Source organism: Chiloscyllium punctatum, chromosome 3, assembly GCF_047496795.1.
Source record: "Chiloscyllium punctatum isolate Juve2018m chromosome 3, sChiPun1.3, whole genome shotgun sequence".
Taxonomy (NCBI): domain Eukaryota; kingdom Metazoa; phylum Chordata; class Chondrichthyes; order Orectolobiformes; family Hemiscylliidae; genus Chiloscyllium; species Chiloscyllium punctatum.
In genome coordinates, this window is record NC_092741.1 from 42,054,939 (window position 1) to 42,076,467 (window position 21,529).

The 21,529-nt window shown below is 38.8% G+C and overlaps 1 protein-coding gene across 7 annotated transcripts in view; it reads right to left on the bottom strand.

The window, feature by feature from the left end:
* Positions 1-404: 404 nt before the first annotated feature.
* fig4a (FIG4 phosphoinositide 5-phosphatase a) overlaps positions 405-21,529 on the bottom strand; it is a 116,847-nt gene continuing 95,722 nt past the window's right edge. For 6 of the 7 annotated variants that reach the window (XM_072552132.1, XM_072552140.1, XM_072552123.1 and 3 more), the window contains 4 exons: positions 19,464-19,653; positions 13,802-13,881; positions 6,538-6,627; positions 405-1,046 (listed from right to left, as the gene is read on the bottom strand). In XM_072552132.1, the coding sequence (XP_072408233.1) occupies positions 869-1,046; positions 6,538-6,627; positions 13,802-13,881; positions 19,464-19,653 (538 nt within the window). In that variant the 3' untranslated portion in view covers positions 405-868. The remainder of the gene's footprint in view (positions 1,047-6,537; positions 6,628-13,801; positions 13,882-19,463; positions 19,654-21,529) is intronic. The other variant, XR_011953438.1, reaches the window with a different exon arrangement.

A 21,529-nucleotide genomic window follows, 5' to 3' on the forward strand; every position in this document is an offset into this window, starting at 1 on the left:
CATAAAATCACTGAATCCTTACAGTGTGGGAGCAGGCTATTCGGCCAATCAAGCCCACACCATCCCTCCAAAGAGCATCTCACCTGACCTAGCCCCCAACCCTATCTCTGTAACCCTGCAGTTCCCATGGCTAATCCATCTAGCCTGCACATCCCTGGACATGATGGGTAATTTAGCATGTTCAATGCACACCTTTGGACTTTTGGAGGAAACCTACACAGACACCGAAAGATTGTGCAAGCTTCACAGACAGTCGTCCAAAGGTGGAATTGAACCCAGGTCCCTAGTGCTGTGAGGCAGCAATGCTAACCATGCTTGTAAACTAAAAAACAAGACGGCTACTACTTACTGCCCAAGAAAATGAAATATTTCTCGCATAAAAGTGAACAAAGAAAGAAAATGGCTAACTTTAAAGTGGTTTCTTTAATGAGAACTCAAAAGAAAAATGTGTCATCAGTACTGAGCACCATTGGCATATAATGCATTATTACAAATCCAAACATTATTTTTAAATATCTAAAGAATCAGGAATGTCAATTAACTCCATATTCAATCTTCAATAACTTTTACCCTGGTCTAACAAAGCAAAATTGACGCAAGAGACACACTGCCAAACAAGCTTATCCTGAAATGAAGTCCATTACTGATTAATGTCACACACAGCCCATCGTTTTCATCCCCTTGGCATAATACATAATGCAGTACTTATGACCTAAATACAATTGTATGAATGGGATGCAGAAAAGAAAATTATGCTCTGAAAGTGTCACATCCTGTATAGAAGACAATTATTCCTGGAAATTGTCTCTGATGAAATGACATTCTAACCTCTAATTTAAGATGTATTGGGCTGTCTTGATGAGGTTCTTCACATGTATCTGTTTTTAATGTATTCTCTGTAGACAATTATGTCATCCTTGCACATAGGTTGTAGAATGCCTTTTCCAGTCTGGATATGGGAATCAAATACTTCCTTTGATTTTCTGTCCAGGTCAGCCAGATGCATCTCATAAATACTGTCTTGAGAAAATAAAGAGACTGCTTCCCTAAAAAAAGAACAAAACACAAACAATGACAGCTAGCCTCAATGATGACACACTGCCTTCCAGTGAGGAGTGCAAGCTAGATTCCAGATTCAGGCACCTAACTTGGCTACAGCTGTCAGGGGAAAGCAGGAACAGTCAAATCAGTTGCACCATATTTGGCTCCACTGGAAAGGAGATGAAAATTTGGAAATACAAGTTATAGGGGATTCAGTTATAAGGGGAATAAATAGCTGCAAACATGACTCCAGGACATTGTGTTCTCCCTGGTGCGAGGTTAAGAATGTCTAGGTGTGACTACAGGCCATTTTGGAGGTGGAGGGGGAACAACCAGTGGTCATGGTACACATTAGTACCAATGACAATCACAAAAAGGGATGCAGACCTAAAATTCAAACATAGGGCACTAGGAAGTTGAAAAGTAGGACCTCAAAGATTGCGATCTCAGGGTCATGTGCCATGTGCAAGTCAGGATAGAAACATCAAGATGTATCAGATGAATATGTAGCTGGAAAGATGGTGCAAGAGGGGAAGATTTTCAGATTATTGGGACACCAGGACTAGTACAAATTGGATGCATAACACATGGGTAGGACTGGGACTGATGTCATAGGGACAGCATTTGCAAGTGTGGTTGAGGTGGGTTTAAAATAAATTGCTGGGGATGGGAATCTAAACAGGGTGACAGGAGAGCAAGTCAAGGAAAGTGATAAAAAATAATAAATTGCAAAAATGGGTAGACATGGTAATCAAGAATAAGAGGAAAATAGGGCCAGAGTACAAAGGAAAGTCAGGACAATTAAATGTCAGAAAAGACAACCCTTAAGGCTTTGTACCTTAATGCATAAGCATTCAGAATAAGCTAGTGAGCCAATGGCGCAAATAAAGGTAAATGGAAATGATCTCACAGCCATTCTGAAAACATGGTTATGAGGAGTCCAAAACTGGGAACATAACATTCAGGGATATTTTGACATTTCAAAAAGGCATGAGAGAAGGAAAATATGGTGGTGTAATACAATTAATAAAAAAATGAAATGAGAACAATTATGAGAGAGATGATGTGAACTTACGATGATGTAGCGCTCATTTGGTGGAGGTAAAAATAAACAGCATGGGAAAAAAGGACATTGTTACGTTAAGTGTATAGACCTCAAAACACTAAGAAATTATATCAATCAACAGATAGCAGGATGAAATTAAGTACAAGGGAAAACATGGGAGGAATATAAAAACTGACAATATAAGCTTCTTTAAGCATAAAACAAGAAGAGAGAGGTCAAGGTGAACCTAAGCCCCTTATAAAATGAATCTAGGGAGATAGTGTTGGGGTACAAGGATATGGTGGAAGAGTTTTACAGGGTGGCTCAGTGGTTAGAACTGCTGCCTCACAGCACCAGGGACCCAGGTTCAATTCTAGCCTTGGGTGACTGTTTGTGTGGAGTTTCTCCAGGTGCTCTGGTTTCTGCCCACAGTGCTCAGGGATGTGTAGGCTAGATGCATTAGTCTGGGGTAAATATAAAGTAATAGGGTAGGTGAATGGGTCTGGGTGGAATACTCTTTGGAGGGAGAGTGTGGGCCAAATGGCCTGTTTCCATACTGCAGGGATTCTATGGATATTTCAAATCAATTAGCGATTTTTGAGAAGATCTGTAGCTCAGGTTAATGATAAGTATGTAAGTTAGCTTGCTGAGCTTGAAGGCTTGTTTTCAGATGTTCTGTCACCATACTAGGTATTATCACCAGTGAGAGTCTCCGGTGAAGCGTTGGTTATATGCCCTGTCTCTCTATTTATAGGTCTTGGTTTCTTAAGGTGAATGATGTTATTTCTGTTAAAAATCACACAACACCAGGTTATAGTCCAACAGGTTTAATTGGAAGCATACTAGCTTTCGGAGCGCTGCTCCTTCATCAGGTTGTTGTAATAGATACGAACCACTGAATCGCTAGTGATTTTATTCTTCCCCAATAGGGTTTTGGTCCCCTCATTCTTATAGAACTTTGGTGGACAGTCCTGTCTGGCAGTCATGATGTGGAGCTGTCATTTCTGGTTCTCTTTTTCAAGGGAAGGTAGACAGGATCTAAATCGATGTGTTTATTTATGGAGTTCTGGTTAGAATACTATGCCTCTAAGAATTCTTGTGCGTGTCTTTGTTTCGCCTGTCTGAGGATGTATGTGTCGTCCCAGTCAAAGTGGTGGCCTTCTTTGTCTGTATGTATAGAAACTAATGATAGTGGGTCGTGTCTTTCGGTGGCCAGTTGGTGTTTTTGTATCCTGGTGGCAAGTTTCCTGCTAGTTTGCCTGATGTGGTTTTTTTTTAAAAACAGTTCTTGCATGGTATCGTGTAAATGACTTTAGCTTTGCTGGTGGTATCTAATGTATCCTTTAGGTTAATTAATCAGTGTTTAAGTGCGTTGGTAGGTTGGTGGGTGACCATGATGCCAAAGACTCTGAGTAGTCTGGAAGTCATTTCTGATATGTCTTTGATGCAAGGTAATGCGGCTATAGTTTCTGGTTGCACTGTGTCTGCTTGTTCGGGTTTGTTTCTGAGGGAACAGCAGATTGTGTTTTTTGTGTATCCGTTTTTCTTGAAAACGTTGTATCAACATTTTTCTTCCGCTTTTTGTAGTTCTTGGGTGCTGCAGTGTGATGTAGCTTGTCGAAATTATGTCTTGACACAGCTCCATTCATGTGTGTTGGGATGATTGCTGCTGAAGTTAAGTATTTAGTCCATGTATGTTGTTTTTCTGTAGACAGGTTATAGTACAACAGGTTTATTTGGAAGAACAAGCTGTTGGACTATAACCTGGTGTTGTGTGATTTTTAAACTTGTGTACCCCAGTTCCTGTACCGACAGCTCGACATCATGACTGCCAGACAAGACTGTCCACCAAAGTCTTTTAAGAATGAGGGGACCGAAACCCTACTGGGGAAGAATAAAATCACTAGAGATTCAGTGGTTGCTATGTAAGCTGGTGGGACTACCTGAGAAATCACTCTTTATTGTATCAGCTGTTTAAAAAGTAATTTGTAAGTTTGTACTGAATGTAATTTGCTCATTAATTCACATTGTTTCTGCTGAATTTGGCTTGATTGTGACAATAAAAGTATTAGACAAGATTTCTCTTTTCACCAGTTTCTTCCATTTGAAAAGTACAATTTTGTCCTGTGTCGATCGATCTCCACAGATTATAACACTAGCAATCAGCAGATCCAATAAGATCTCCATGTTATTGGGATTGTAATTGGGAAATTCTGTATTGTGCTCTGATCAGGCCAAATCTCGAGTAGTGTGTCCAGTTCTGATAGTTCAGGCACAAAAGTAACATTGACACAATAGAGTTCATGGATGAGTAACAAGCTTAGGCCTAGAATCAGAGGTCCTGGGAATGAGGAAATTCTGAAAAGAAATCTGAGCTTTTCAAAACTAAATTCACATTCGACTTATATAACTTCACCCAGTCAATCAATTAAGGTTGGATTCAAAGCCAAGTTGAAAGTTGGAAAGCTGGTGTTCAATCCATTCCTTTAGTCCATAAATTAATATGATTTTACATACATTTTGAGAGCTTATAGCTGTACTCAAGGCAATTTCAAAGTTGCACAGGGAAGTTTTGCACCAGATTGTGAAATTGAGTATAAATATGGACAATCTGGCAGTGTAATTAATAATTGAAAATTTGTTTCCATTTACATTATATAGCTTTATCAATGTAAACCTTGTATAAATTGGAATCAAGGTTGAATAGGCTTAACATATAGATTTACAGAATAGGAATGCCTAGTACCTCTTAATTATCAGCATTTATAACAATTAACCTTTCAAAATGTAACTTTATAGAACATCTCTGTGCAACTTCTGTAACTTTCTTAACAACATAGTAAATTGTGCAAACATAATAGACTGTAAATGTTTAATGATAAAGCATTGTTCAGACTGGAGGCCTGTAACCAGTGGAGTGCCACAAGGATCAGTGCTGGGTCCTCTTCTTTTTGTCATTTACATCAATGATTTGGATGTGAGCATAAGAGGTACAATTAGTAAGTTTGCAGATGACACCAAAATTGGAGGTGTAGTGAACAGCGAAGAGGGTTACCTCAGATTACAACAGGATCTGGACCAGATGGGCCAATGGGCTGAGAAGTGGCAGATAGAGTTTAATTCAGATAAGTGCGAGGTGCTGCATTTTGGGAAAGCAAATCTTAGCAGGACTCATACACTTAATGGTAAGGTCCTAGGGAGTGTTGCTGAACAAAGAGACCTTAGAGGGCAGGTTCATAGTTCCTTGAAAGTGGAGTTGCAGGTAGATAGGATAGTGAAGGCGGCTTTTGGTATGCTTTCCTTTATTGGTCAGAGTATTGAGTTGGGAGGTCATTTTGCGGCTGTATAGGACATTAGTTAGGCCACTGTTAGAATATTGTGTGCAATTCTGGTCTCCTTCCTATCGGAAAGATGTTGTGAAGCTTGAAAGGGTTCAGAAAAGATTTACAAGGATGTCACCAGGGTTGGAGGATTTGAGCTATAGGGAGAGGCTGATCAGACTGGGGCTGTTTTCCCTGGAGCTTCGGAGGTTGAGGGGTGACCTTATAGAGGTTTACAAAATTATGAGGGGCATGGATAGGGTATATAGACAAAGTCATTTCCCTGGGGTTGGGGAGTCCAGAACTAGAGGACATAGGTTTAGGGTGAGAGGGGAAAAATATAAAAGAGACCCAAGGGCAACTTTTTAACCAAAGGGTGGTATATATATGGAATGAGCTGCCAGAGGGCGTGGTGGAGGCATTTGGATGGGTATATGAATAGGAAGGGTTTTGAGGGATATGGGTCGGGTGCTGGCAGGTGGGACTAGATTGAGTTGGGATATCTGGACGGTATGGACGGGTTGGACCGAAGGGTCTGTTTCCATGCTGTACATCTCTATGACTCTATTAAGCAATCTGCAATGTCAATATGCATGAAGTTATACTTAACTTACCAAATACTTTGCACATAAATATCAAAATCTCAAAACTGTCTTTTATTCAAACCGTATTGCAATAAGTAGTACCATTAACAATGAATTCCTCTTATGATTTGAGTTCAAGCAACACTCGCATACTTCAGATAATTAAACCTATCACTCTTACGCAGTAAGTGAGGGAATGCTGCATTGTGGAGGTGGAAGGATGATGTCCTTCAGGTATGAAATTAAATAGATTACATTTGTGCACATGGCACCCAATCAAAACAAAAAGTGTAGTGCCAAACCTTTTTGTTTCATTTGCTAAATGTAGAGATTGAATAGTAATTGTGGATTGGTGGATTATTTGATTTGCAAAATGTTTTCAGTTTTGTGCTCAGAGATTTAAAGGATAAAATCACACATTGGAGTCTGAAGGATGAGAGTTATGGTGAACTGTAGTGAGTGTATTTGCAGGCTTATATAAAAGGTTGTGTGAAAGATTGCTTAAGGACATACATAAAAACAAATGTAGTCATTGCTTGAAACTTACATGATGGTCATCATGTTGTCTAGTTCCTTTGCATTGCTTTGTTGACTGCATATGTCAACCTTATGCTGGTTTTGACCCAAATAAACAAATCTGTTGTAAAAGCACAGCACTGTTAAACATTTTTCAACTACAGCCAGAAGACACTTTATCCTGTTCGGATATTATCTTTAAAACTAAAAACCAATGGATTACAAAATCTAATAATGTTCATTTAATTACTTATACCCATCTCACTAGAAAATGGTTGCACTAATTGGTGCAAAACGTTTGAGCAGCCATTAACAAAACCCCTTACAGCTGGAACTCTCAACTTTGTTTCCAATTCTGCACTTTATTTACAAAGACTTAAATTATTTTCATTCTGAATTGCTACAAATGGTATTGATGATAACTAACAGTTGGAGGAATTCATCACTGGCCAATGGATACAGGTACTATAGCAGAACTAACATAAAACAAGTGATATATTCAACATTTCGTGGCACAGTAAGCAAATTGAAAATTGAAATACCAGAAATCTGAAAAGCCTTTGATAGTCAATGGTATTTAGCAGACCAGCATTTAGTATTGTGAAGTTCTACCTTACAAAAGGCATCCATCCCAAAAAATTGGTCCTAATTTGTAAATTAAATATGATTTAGAAGATCATCATGGAATTCTCATGGGTAAACTGGGACACGTACTGTGGTATGACTATAGTCTAAATGTTGCACTGTTTTTTTTTCTGTGACACTGTAGCAGAGGACATTTACTCAAGCAGCACATCAGGCATCTGATGGAAAAGTTAATTGTACAGAAAAATTCAAGTATTTTAAGATCCAAAATAAATGTTGTTTGGTGCACCATCACAGTCACCCTGATGAAAGACCCACCATGTATCTTTGTTCCTATCATCTTCCTTCCAGGTTGGGGAATTTGGAAGAATAGAACTGGTAAATCTTTTTTTTGTTTCTCCATTTTAAAAGTACTGTATAAAATTCATGATTTAGAGACGCCGGTGTTGGACTGGGGTGCAGGAAGTTAAAGATCACACAACACCAGGTTATAGTCCAACAGGTTTATTTGGAAACTCTAGCTTTCGGAGCGCTGCACCTTCATCAGGTGGTTGCGAAGAATAAAATTGTAAGACAAAGAATTTATCGCAAAAGTTTAGTGTGATGTAACTGAAATAATATATTGAAAAAGACCTGGATTGTTTGTTAAGTCTTTCATCTTTTAGAATGACCATGTTGGTTTCAGTTCTTTCATATATAAATCGCGAAACTCTTTTTTAAGAAGCTACATTCTCAAGTGAACTTTAACAATTAGTGTCATGTTGGCCTAGATAATGCATTGAAGGTGTAAGTTGCTCTGTGCAAAATGGATTTACAGAATCTTACATGGATTCATGCAATTTTTGAGCAAAGCAAAATGTAATTCTGCAAGTACAAATTCACCCATATACGTGTGTGTGTGTGTGTTTGTGAGAGGGTGTGTGTACGAGTGTCCGTTACGTAGGAGCGTCCGTGTGTGTGTCTACTTGTATGGTGCAATGGGGTCACCTGTAGAGTGACATGAACCCAGGCCCCAGTTGAGGCCGTCTCCATGGGTACTGAACTTGGCTATCAGCCTCTGCTCAGCCACTTTTCTTTGTTGCCTGTTCCGAAGTCCACCTTGGATGATAGTCACCTGAAGGTCCGAGGTTGAACATTCAGATAGCCAACTTCGGTACCCATAGGGATAGCCTCATCCGAGACCTTGGGTTCATGTCACACTACAGGTGACTCCATTGCACTATGCGCGTGCGCACGCACACACACACTCTCACAGACTTATACTCCTTTACACTCACACACATATACACACTGTCACAGACACTCATAGCACCCTCCCCCGCCCACACCCACATGCACACATACATATCTAAGTTTGTAGGGTGAAGTTGTACCTGCAGAATTACATTTTACTTTGCTCAAAAACTGCAGGAATCCATGTAAGATTCTGTAAATCCGTTTTTTCGATTAGAACCAGTCTGACCATTGTGGCACAGGGCAGCTCACACCTTCAATGCATTATCTGGGCCGACATAACACCAATTGTTAAAATTCACTTGAGAATATAACTTTTAAAAAAAAAAGTTTTGTGATTTACAAATGAAAGAACTGAAACCAACATGGTCATTTTAAAAGATAAGAGACTTAACAAACAACCCAGGTCTTTTTCAATATATAATTGTAAACTTTTGCTACAAAGGTCTGTGTGTTACAATCTTATTCTCCACAATCATCTCATGTAGGAGCAGCGCTCCGAAAGCTAGTGCTTCCAAATAAACCTGTTGAATGATAACCTGGTGTTGTGTGATTTTTAACTTTGTCAATAAAGTAGCTAACTCAGCTGACTGAGGGCAAAGAGATATAGCATATGTGAACCTGAACCAGTGAGTACTAGAAATGCACAAGTCGGTTCTCATCTGTGTCAGGAGAAAACAGTCTCAAAGTTTCTGGTGAAAAGACATTCTCCTCCCCACTGCCACCTCTTCTTAAACCTTGATTGCACCCTCCCGGGATAAGATGGTTTTCATTTTCCAAACTTAAGTCTACCTTTTGCTTTAACAGTTTTTAGTCAATCAACCAAAATGGTTTTTAATAGGTGTTACTTTCTATTGAAGGTCAACTACTATGAGTCATCTCAGCTCACTGCAGGTCTGTTTAAAAGAGAGCCTGTTGGAAATGCTTGATCAGTGAGCCTTCCATGGTTAGGAAGGAGTAATCAAATCCAAAGCGAGACACAGCCGAATAAGAATATAGTTCATGGAACGGAGAGGCAGCATGATGATTCAGTGCAGAGGTGAAGAGGTTTTATTTTATATATTTTACTTTTTTGGCTTGTAGTTTGTGAAGACTTTTATTAAACACGATAAATTGAAGTCCCGGATCAGGGGCCCAGCACAAAAGACTGACATCACGGGTAAATTGTAAGTTTATTGGTTGGCGACATACTAAATTTGACTCTATTATAGAGCGCATTCTGATGTAATGTGACAGTTGCGTTCTTCAGCAACCTTCTATAGAAAACTGCATGGTAGAAGATCGTTATACATCTTCAGTAGAAAGATTGTATTATCCAAACAGCACACACAATTTATTAATCATGCTATAGCTAATACGCTATATTTGTTGATGAAACACTCATTATACCAGAAAGCACTCTAGGTTACTTTCAATGGAAAATAAAAAGTGGAAGCATTTATAGGGTACAAACTAAAAAAAAAATGAAATTTAAAAGAAAATTTAAAAAAATCAAAAACAACAAAGTAATTAAAATAGAGATACTGTGCCAGGCAACGTCTTGTAACTGCACGATGTGGGAGATGGTGGACTTCATTGTGGTTCACAGAGATCTCATCTGTAGCAAGTGTTGGTTGCTTGTGGAACTCGGACTCTTAGTGGAGGAGCTGCAGCCTGAACCTTGAACATTGTGACACATCATAAAAGGGGGAGAGTTTCCTGGACACTGTATCAGCAGATAGTTACACCACTTGGATGCAATCAGCAGTCAGGGATTTGTGACTACAACCGAGACAGGTGGAGGCATCCAGAAGGTAGTGCTGAAGGAGCCTCAGCACCTGAGCTTGTCTAATAGGTTAGAGATTCTTGCTCCCTGCATGGATGAGAGTGGGACCTGGAGGGAGAATGAGCAGACTGACCATTGCACCATGGTGTACAGACCTATTCAAGAGGGGCAACAAAAGAGAAATTTTGTTTAATTGGGAATAGACACTGTTCTCCGTGGCCAGAATCAAGAGTCCTGAAGACTCTGCAGCCTGTTTAGTGCCTGGGCTCAATATAGCTCATCTGGACTGCAGAGGAACTTGGATTGGGTGGAGAAAGATTCAGTTGTTGTCATCTATGTACGAAACAATGATACAGATAAAAAGAGGAAAAAAGTTCTGCTGAGCAAATGAGTTACCTAGATGCTGTGTTTAGTAGGATTGAACTTAAAAAGCAGAATCTGAAAAAGTGACAATCTCCAGATAACTACCTGAGCCATGAGCAAATTGGCACAGGGTCTACAAGGTTTGAGGTAAACACGTGGCTCAAAGATTGGTGTGGGAGACACAGGTTTGAATTTATGGGATATTGGCACCAGTACTGAGGAAGGAGGGAGTTGTTCCAATAGGACAGGTTCTACCTGAATCACGCCAGGAAATCACAATGAGGACTTTAAGCTAAGGACTAGGGATCTCTGGAGAAGTTATTAAAGTTTAAGAGATGCCGTTAATACAGGACTGAGGGTGTTATACTTAGATTAGATTACAGTGTGGAAACAGGCCCTTCGGCTCAACAAGTCCACACCGACCCGCCGAAGCGCAACCCACCCATACCCCTACATTTACCCCTTACCTAACACTACGGGAAATTTAGCATGGCCAATTCACCTGACCTGCACATCTTTGGACTGTGGGAGGAAACCGGAGCACCCGGAGGAAACCCACGCAGACACGGGGAGAACGTGCAAACTCCACACAGTCAGTCGCCTGAGATGGGAATTGAACCCAGGTCTCTGGCGCTGTGAGGCAGCAGTGCTAACCACTGTGCCACCGTGCCGCCCACTTAAAAGAACACAGTACATGAAACAAGCAGACATGACTACAAGGGGATCAGGGCTGGGAACTAAATATCCAAAAAACACATCCTATTGAAAGAACAGGCAGATGGGCAGAGTGGGCAGTGTTGCCTTGTTAGTAAGGAATGAAATGAAATGAAATTGATAGCTGGAAGTGAGAAGGAGTTGGAAGGCATACAACCTGTGTGGATAGAGTTGAGGAACCATAAAGGAAAAGACCCTAAAATGAGTTGTATACAGGCCTCTTAGCAGTAGCCAGAATGTGGAGAAGAAAGTAAATCAGGAGATAAAGGCATGTAAGAAAGGCACTGTTAAAATAATCATTGGGAACTTCAATATGAAGGTGGACTGAGAAAATCACATTGGTAGCAGATCACAAGAAAAGAAATTTGTAGGATGTCTCTGAGTTCTTTTTTGAAGCAGTTGGTAGAGCCCATTAGGGAATAGGCAATTCTGGTTTTGGTGATGTGTAATGAAGATTTAATTAAGGAGCTTAAGGTGAAGGAACCCTTGGGTGGCATTGACCATAATATGACAGAATTCACCCTGCAGTTTCAGAGGGAGAAGCTGGTGTCAGATATAATGGCATTATAATTCAGTAAAAGGTAACTTCATAGACATGAGGGCAGAAACTGGCCTAAGTTGATTGTAAGAGGAGTCTAGGAGAGAAGGTGCTGGAGCAATAATGGCAAGGGTTTCTGAAGGTTATTTGGGAGGCACAGCAGAAAACTCATCCCAAGAAAGAAAAAAACATACTAAGAGGAGGATGAGGCAACCATGGCTGACAATGGAATTTAGGGACAGCATAAAAGTGAAAGAGCAAGTATACAATTTGGTGAAGATTAATGGGAAGCCAGAGGGTGGGAAACCTTTAAAATCCAGCAAAGGATAGCTAAAAAGCAATGGAAGGGGAGATGATGAAATATGACAGTAAGCCAACTAGTAATATAAAAAGATTGCAAGAATTTCTTTTTAGACATCAAAAAGGTAAGAATGGACATTGGACCACTGGAAAAATGGAGGCTGGAGTATTAGTAAAGGGAACAAAAAAAGGTTGGAGGAATTGAACAGGTATTTTGCATCAATTTTCACAGTGGAGGACATGAGCAGCATATCAGAACTTCAAGAGAGTCAGGGAGCAGAGACCAATGTAGTGGTCATCAAAAGGAGAAGGCGCTGAGGAAACTGAAAGATTTCTAAATCTTAAACTACTTTTTCCAAGGTGTCAGATTTTGTGATCTACTTTTATCACCTCTGCAATTACATATTCCTTGCAAAAACTACTTTTGTTGTCATGTCTTCCCAATACAATTATTTACTTTCCTTACTTTAAAGGCACCCAATTCTGCAGTATAATAATGTTGCTACTGTGTACTTCTGTAGTGGAGGCTCTTCTGCAATTCTGGTCAACATAGAGATTTCCTGTCTTTTTGTGAGCACACTTAATAAATTCTGTCTTTGTGGTCTAATAAATAACTGCTGTTCTCTTTTAATAACTTTACCAAATAAGAGCCACTATCTATGGCTTTAAAAATAAACCCATTCTCTCAAGCGCTTTACATTAGTGCAACATGCAAGTCTGGGAAGGATTCGAAGTGTATATGAAGAAATTATATAAATTTATTTAGTTGCTGTAAAGATAGCTGACAAACACTGAATGGATTAATATATGGATTCAGTACAAATTAGTCAATTGTGCATTATTTAAAAACAACAAAAGCAAGTTAGTTGTAACTTGAAATTTGAGCAAAGTATATGTCTGCAGCATTTTTTTGGTATCACTTCAGAAAACACTTGTAGTTTCCTTTTAGCATTTTGAGTTTGCATTATTGTTGTGATTGGAGGCCATGGAGAACTATGATAGTTCAATTCACATAAATATATCTTGAATAAAAGCAAAATACTGCAGATGTTGGAAATCTGAAAGAAACTCAGAATGTGGGAAAAACTCAGTTCTGCCTGCGTCTGTGGAAAGAAATAGAGTTAATATTTGGAGTCTGGCATGACTTCTTCAGAACTGATGTTCAAAAATATTTAATGTATTTCTTTGGAGAGAAGGGATTGAGGGATTTGGCAAGAAGATTGTGAGGTTAGTCTTAGTAAAAAGGTTTCTGGATTTGTGGTGCTGGAAGAGCACAGCAGTTCAGGCAGCATCCAACGAGCAGCAAAATCGACGTTTCGGGCAAAAGCCCTTCATCAGGAATAAGTTTTATTCCAAATAATGATTTATTCCTGATGAAGGGCTTTTGCCCAAAACGTCGATTTCGCTGCTCATTGGATGCTGCCTGAACTGCTGTGCTCTTCCAGCACCACTAATCCAGAATTTGGTTTCCAGCATCTGCAGTTATTGTTTTTACCCCTTAGTAAAAAGGTTTGATGACTTTAATTTCCTACACCAAGTTAAAAGTTTTCCCCTCTTTTGAAACAATGACAACTGAACTAAAATACTTCCCTTTTCTAGTGACACATTTATGTTAAAGGGGGTAAGGATGAGGAAGCACTGATAGATTTTGAAACTATGATTTCCATGTTAGAACTCAATCATTTGTTCAAATACTGAACTGGTCTATTGATTTAAAATCAATGCATTCCTCAGCCAAATTTAAAAGAAAATGCATTGTAGCCTTTTTTCAGGACAATTGTTTCAAATTTATCTTACCTTTTGTATATGAGAAGATCATCTTCTGATAGAAGCCCAGAAGGATTCATATACACCTCCCTTGGAGATTGGCTGGAGTCCTGAAAATTGCCAAACAACAAACATTAAACCAACATTAATGCCACAAACCTTCCTCACTAAGTAACCAACCGACCAATTGTACCTGATTAAATATTAGAATCTTTATTATGCAACAATTAACTTTTGGATTAATTATCTTTCAAAATTATCATGGAACAAAGTCTTGAAGGAAGAAAAGTGTCAAAAACAAACTCATTCCCTCAGGCAAAATGAATTGCACAAAACAGGAATAAATATGTGCATTTACACACTTAATGTTGATCTCTCTCTGCATCTTCTTGGCAGCTGTAACATTGTATCTTGTACTCTCTTCTGTTACCCTGACACACTTGTATAGTATTATCTGTCTGTGACAATAATAGATCAAACCAAATCAAAATCCACAAACTCGAGCTCATTCACATGCTGCCACCATTACCTACCTGGTTCCAGATTTACTTCATCCATCATTGCTTCTGTGCTTGTTGACTTGCACCACCACTTCATCAGACAACAGCTTTAGTCAAATATTTTCTTTTTTTTTTGTTCGATGATCACCTTATTGCGACTATCTTATATGCTCCCCCCCCAACACAGTGGGACATTGAGAAGCAAATAAGTAAGAAGATCTTAGTTATTGTAAGAAAGGGTTGTAATGGTAGGGGATTTTAACTGTCCAAACATAGACTGGGGCTGTCATAGTGTTAAGGGTTTGATGGGGAGGAATTTGTTAAGTGTGTAACAAGAAAACCTCCTCATTTAATACGTGGATGTACCTAGAGAAGGAACAATACTTGACCTTCTAATGGGAAATAAGGCAGGGCAAGTGACTGAGGTGTCAATGGAAGAGCACTTTGGGGCAAGTGATCATAATTCTATTAGTTTTAAAATAGTTATGGAAAATGTTAGAACTGATCAAAAAGTTAAAGTTTGAATTCGAGTAAGGCTAATTTGATTCTCGTTAATGCTATTTGCCAAAGAGATTCTAGAAGTACATTAAGGGCAAAACAGTAACAATGGAGAGAGCAGGACCCCTTAAAAATTAATGTGGCTTTCTATGTGTGGAACTACAGAAGATGGGTGAGTTACTAAATGAATATTTCATGTGAGTAATTACTGTGGAGAAGGACGTGGAAACTAGGGAACTTGGGGAAATAAACAGTGACGTCTTGAAAGGAGTTCATATTACAGAAAAGGAGATGCTGTGGGTAGAGTGGTGAAGGTGGCATTTGGTGCACTTGCCTTCATTGATCAGAACATTTGAGGATAGGAATTGAGACATAATGTTGCGGCTGTATAGGACTATTGGCGAGGTCACTTTTAGAAAACTGCATACAGTTCTGGTCACCTTTCTGTAGGAAGGTGGTCAAACCTGAGAGAGTGCAGAAAAGATTTACAAGGATGTTGCCAGGACTGGAGGGTTTAAGTTATAGGAGGAAGCTGAATAGGCTGGGTGATTTACCCCTGGAACATTGGAGGCTGAATGGTTTATAAAATCATGATGGATAAGTTGAATAGGCAACAATTTCTCTGAGGATGGAGGTGTCCAAAGCTAGTGGGCATAAGTTTAAGGTGAGAGGGGCAAGAATTGAAAAAGAGTTGAGGGGTAACTTTTCCACACAAAAGGTGGTGCGTGTATAGAACAACCTGCCAGAGGGAATGGTGGATGAGGGTACAATTATAAAATTCAAAAAGCATCTGGATGGGTTTATGAATAGGAAATATTTACAGGAATATGGGTCAAATGCTGGCAAATGGGACTAGGTCAGATTGGGATGCCTGGTTGACATGGACGAAATGCACCAAAGGGTCTATTTCCATGCTGTATGACTCTATGACTCTCCACTGTCCCTCTACCACTAACTTCCTCCAGCTTGACAAGCCACTGAGATATATGCTGTCCTCCAATTCAGGTATCCTGTGCATTCCAGAGTTTAGAATTGTTCCAATACTGACAGCCATGTTCTCAGCTGGATAGGCTTTAAAACTCTTTCATTGTCTGGAGTTTTCTATCAACTCCTTTCCATAAACAACCTAGAATGTCTCTCAATTAACCATGATTCTTTTGTTAGGCAATTTTCTTGTTAAATAAGATGCAGTCCAGATTTCTTAACAATTACAACATAATGGCAAAATGAAGCAATTACAATTAGCAGCAGGGTTCAAACATAGATTACTTTGAAAAAGTGCAAATTTGCTGTTTTCAATCTTGCAAGATAAAGGGTTTAAAACTAGTCAAGATTACAAATATCCTGAGAATTAAGTCAAAATTAAGTTGAAAGTAGGATTATGGTTACAGCTGCAATTACAAGCAGAGTGTGACAGTCCCTTTATAATAATTCTGTTCTCAATGCACGCAAGGCTAGAATTGAAATGGAAGTAGATAGCAGATTTGGTTGTCATGTACAGATGTGGGGATTCAATTTCCCACAGTACAAACTATATTCATACAATCTCTGTGACATGCTAAATAATTCATAGGATTAGCACTATTACAAGTTATAAATGCAGACACGTGATAAGTGTGTGCAAAACTAAGTAACTAGAGATGAGCTTTAATATTTGTTCTTCCAGTAACAAATTTCAATTTTACTTTCATATTTAAAATATATGAATACTTCTGACTGAAAAGCATAAAAATAATGTATTGTGAACCTTAAACTATAAAAGAAAGAATTTTGAATGTTTGAAAGAGACTCGCAAATTTTTATTTCTATTTATTCATTCTCAGGACAAGCATGTTACTGCCAAGATTGGTTTATCATTGTTGATCCTTCGATTTCCTGAAAAAGTAACTGTGGACATTCATTTTGAACCAGAAATAGAGGTTTCATATGAGACACTTAAGAGGCCACCACAATAGAGTGGGACACGAGTCAGATCATAATCTGGACCAGATAAGGAAGGCAGTTTTCCCTCCCTAAAACGATATTAGAAAACAGCAGCACAGTTACTTTAATTCATACCTGACTTTTGATTTTAAAATCTAATTCTAATCTATTCTAATCCTAGAACTACTTTGATGGAACCAGAACTTCAATTAGCTTTCTCTAGATTATTAATCTAATACTCCCTGTAGTTCAGGAGAATCAACAAGCCCGGGAGTGGGGCAAGAAAGCAAACTTTCACCTTAGAATCAGCAAGATCAGGGAGAAGGGCTTTAAGGTTGGAATGGGACATTACCCCGAGAACTAGTGAGATCAGGTGTGGGCTAAATGCTTCTTTTTTCCCAGCTACCAGTTAGAAAGTGTTCCAAATCACACAAAGCAAAATCTGAGGCATTACATCACAGGGAAGCAGATAGGAAATGATAAACAGCCTATCACCTATACGAGGGAATCTTAATTGGAGTATGCAGAATATTTATTAAAATGTAGAGGCAGAATCAGAAACAGCAATTGAAATGTTATCATCCAACTGACCATAAGCCATAGGAGCAGAAATAGGCCATTCAGCCATTTAATTCTGCTCTGTCATTCAATGAGATCATGGTTGATCTGATCATCCCCAACTCCACATTCCTGCCTTTCCCCTCAACTCCCAGTTCCCGTACCAAGTAAAAATGTTTGCATGTCTTTATTCGTGATAGTGATAAAATAGCTTCAGAATTTACACTGAAAGTAAAATGATTTGAGTTGCTCTGCCACTTTGATAAGAATAAATTATCTTACATCAAAGTAATATGCTTAATCTATTATCTAAATAAACAACTAAACACAAACTAACACCAAGTGGAAATACTTATGCTGTATTTTCATCCAAATCTTTTTTCATTGTTTAGAAGCAAACACCAGATCACAAACCATAACACTTTTTAAAATCGTTTTACTTTGCATCATCAGTTGAGCTGTAATCAATTCTGCTCCATAATCCACAGATAATTGTTTAATGAAGAATGACCATGAAAGTACGTCAAATACAATATTGTTAAAATATTTTATTAATTTTGATTCTATTGTAAAATCTGAAGGTCAAGCCAGTAATAGTGAATGACAAGAAATACCTGACACATATGCCATAATTACCAAGTTTTCATAAGCAGAATATCCCTTTTCTTTTAAACAGAGTAAATATGCCTGAGTAGAAAATCAAAAGAACAACGGATGCTGTAAGTCAGAAACAAAAACAGAAGTTGCTGGAAAAGCTCAGCAGGTCTGGCAGCATCTGTGCAGAGAATTCAAAGTTAATGTTTCAGGTATAGTGACCCTTCCACAGAACTAGTTGCCAGACCTGCTGAGCTTTTCCAGCAACTTCTGTTTTTGTTGTAAATATGTCTGAGCTTGTATGGAAATATGTTATGAAACTTGAAAGGATTCAGAAAAGATTTACAAGGATGTTGCCAGGGTTGGAGGAATTGAGTTATAGGGAGAAGTTGAATAAGTTTGGGCTGTTTTCCCTGGAGTGTCGGAGGCGGAGGGGTGACCTTATAGAGGTTTATAAAATCATGAGGGTCATGGATAGGATAAGTAGACAAAGTCTTCCCCTGGTGTAGGGGAGCCCAGAACTAGAGGACATAGGTTTAGGGTGAAAGGGGAAAGATATAAAAGAGACCTAAGGGGCAGCTTTTTCACGCAGAGGGTGGTACGTGTATGGAATGAGCTGCCAGGGGAAGTGGTGGAGTCTAGTAGAATTGTAACATTCAAAAGGTATCTGGATGGGTATATGAATAGGAAGGGTTTGGAGGGATATGGGCTGGGTGCTGGCAAGTAGGACTAGATTGGGTTGAGATATCTGGTTGGCATGGACGAGTTGGACCGAAGGGTCTGTTTCTGTGCTGTACATCTCTGTGGCTCTCTGAAAGCACTAACAACTAACTGATGAACAGTTACTGAGCAAAGTTTATTTGAATAATATGGCCATCAACGTCAATTTCCTACCTTACAGACTTAGTGGATATGATGCCTACTTTCACCTTGGTTTATTGCTACGTAGCTTTACTATAGGTAAAAAGAAAATTGCTTGACTGTTACTGACTAATTATATATGCTCTATTCCTGATGAAGGGCTTTTGCCCGAAATGTCGATTTTCTTGCTCCTCGGATGCTGCCTGACCTGCTGTGCTTTTCCAGCACCACTCTAATTTAGACTCTGGTTTCTAGCATCAGCAGTCCTTGTTTTTACCTAATTATACACTTTCTCAGCCTTGATTTTACGAAGTTACAAATGACATGACATTTTCACCAATGAAGATAATAAATGTCCTTTTGTGTTTATTTTTAAGAATGTCATTTGAATTACCACAACAAAGAGTTTCTCAGTTGGTCACAAGTCTTTTCTACATCGGTGACAAAAATTATCCTTCACAAGTTAAGCTGGTTGGCATTGAAAATAACTAGGTGATTTTAGCCACCCACTTCTATCTTGAATAGTTTCCATTTATTTCCTCTCTTCTTTATAGTGACTTTAAGATCATTTCTTAATCCAAACGCCGCTGTCAATGCAACTGGATACAGGAGATGTGCAGCTGCTATTGAGGAATACCTGCTCTCCCTGTTTTTCCTTCCAGGAAAAGACATCTTACTTCAAAGAGTCTTTGAAACAACATCCTTTAAATCTCTGGCATAAATGAAACATATTTCAATTCATTATTTCTATTCATTACCTCAGGAAGTTTGTCTCCAAACTCTGTAATTTTTACTGGAGTTGACCGCTGAGATACAGGACCTTCTTCCTCTTTGTCGGTTCCTGAATCATCCTCTGAACTACTAGAAACAACCTCCTCGGATGGTGGTGGTGGGGCACTTGCTACTGTTTTACGTTGTAATACAGCTTCTTCTTTGTTACTTTTATTACTGAACAATAAAGTATATTAGATACATTTCACAAGATTAATTCTGACTTGAATGTACACTACACTGATAGGTGATAAGTATTCTACTATCGAACACATCTTAGAAAAGAAGTGCAATATATGCAAAGAATCAATAATTAAATAAATGCACTGGCATCTACTCTAAAATTGGCATTTTTGATCATAAATAAGAGCTATTCAAACTAATATTCAGAATAAATCTCATAATAGTTACTGCAAAGTGGATGAGGGAATCTTCTAAGTTCATGAACTCTAACAGTACAATATAATAAAAGCCAAATAATACCGATACTGGAAATCTGAAACAAATACAGAAAACACTGGTGAAACTCATCAAGTCTGGCAAAATCTGTGAAGACACACTTCTGGAGAGTCATGTTAACTCTTTCGATGTTAACTCTTTCTCTTTCCATAGAAGCTGTGGATTTCTGTGATGGTACAACATTATAGCTTGCATTGGGCTTTGCTGGATCACTGCTGAACGGCAAAGACAGAAATATTAGCATGAAAGCAAACTGGTGTGTTGAAATGGGAAACCTGCACATAATGGTGGTCACAATTCAAGTAAGACTTCTTTGCTCCTGCATGTTAGCTTTCAGTGAATTATGAACTGAGACCCAATTGGATATCAATGATTTCCAATCTCTCAGCATTTATGAAATACTCTACATCTATGCTCTTCCTACCAAGGTGGATGAAACTCACACTCTCCCATATGTTAGTCCATCTTCCATACTCTTGCTTACTTACACAATCTGTCTAAATCCCCATGAAGCCTCCTTGCACCCTGCTCACAAATCTCATTCCTCACGAGGCACTGCATCATCTGTAAATTTGGAAATATTACAAATAGCATCAGATCTAAATCACCGATTTAGATTCTTAACAGTTGAGGCCCAAGCATTGATCTTCGTCCGACCACAATGGTCATGGCCTGTTAACTTGAGAATAATCCATTTATTCCTAATGTTTTCTGACTTTTGGCTAATTTTCAGTCCAATCTAGCGTATTACCCCTAATCCCATGCACTTTAATTTTATTTACTAGCCTTCTTTATAAAACTTGCCATTAATTTTCATCATACTACAGTAAAAGTGTATCACCTCGCACTTATCAGGGTTAAGTATCATCTGCCATCTAGCCAATCCACCAATATCCTCCTGTACCTCAAGATCTTCTGCTTCACTATCAACCACCCGGCTAATGTTGGCATCATCCTCAATTTACTTACTACCACTCCCAATTCCTCCTATATTGTTTATATATCTTACAAACAATATGGGTCCCAGCACTGATCCCCAGACACCAGTCTCCAGACACCTAAACAGCTTCCGACCACCACCCTCTGTGTCCTACCACTAAGCCAATTGTGAATCCAATTTATCAAGTTATCCTGGATCCAACATGCTTTTATCTTCTTTATTACTCTCCCATAGGAGACCTTGCCAAAGTTTTTGCTGAAATCGAAATAAATTACATCAACTGCACTACCCTCATCTACACACTGGGTCAACCCTCAAATAATTCAATCAAATTTGTTTGACCTTCCTCTGCCAACAGACTAGGTAAGAAATATTAGCATGTGAGCAGGATAACTTCCATAATGTTGATCAAGGGGTAAATATTGGACAAGACATTGGGATACTTGCTTGCATTACTTCAAAATAGCAGCTGTGGGATCTTTTCCATGCAATTAAAAAAAAAAGCCGACAGGGTCTTTGTTTAATATAGAGGCCTCCTGCCAGTTCAGAGCTTCCTCAGTACAGCACAGGGATGTCAATCTAGACTTGTGTTTCATTTTCTCAAATTTTCTAGTACAATTGACTAGCTGGCTAGTTCACAATGCAGAGTGGTAC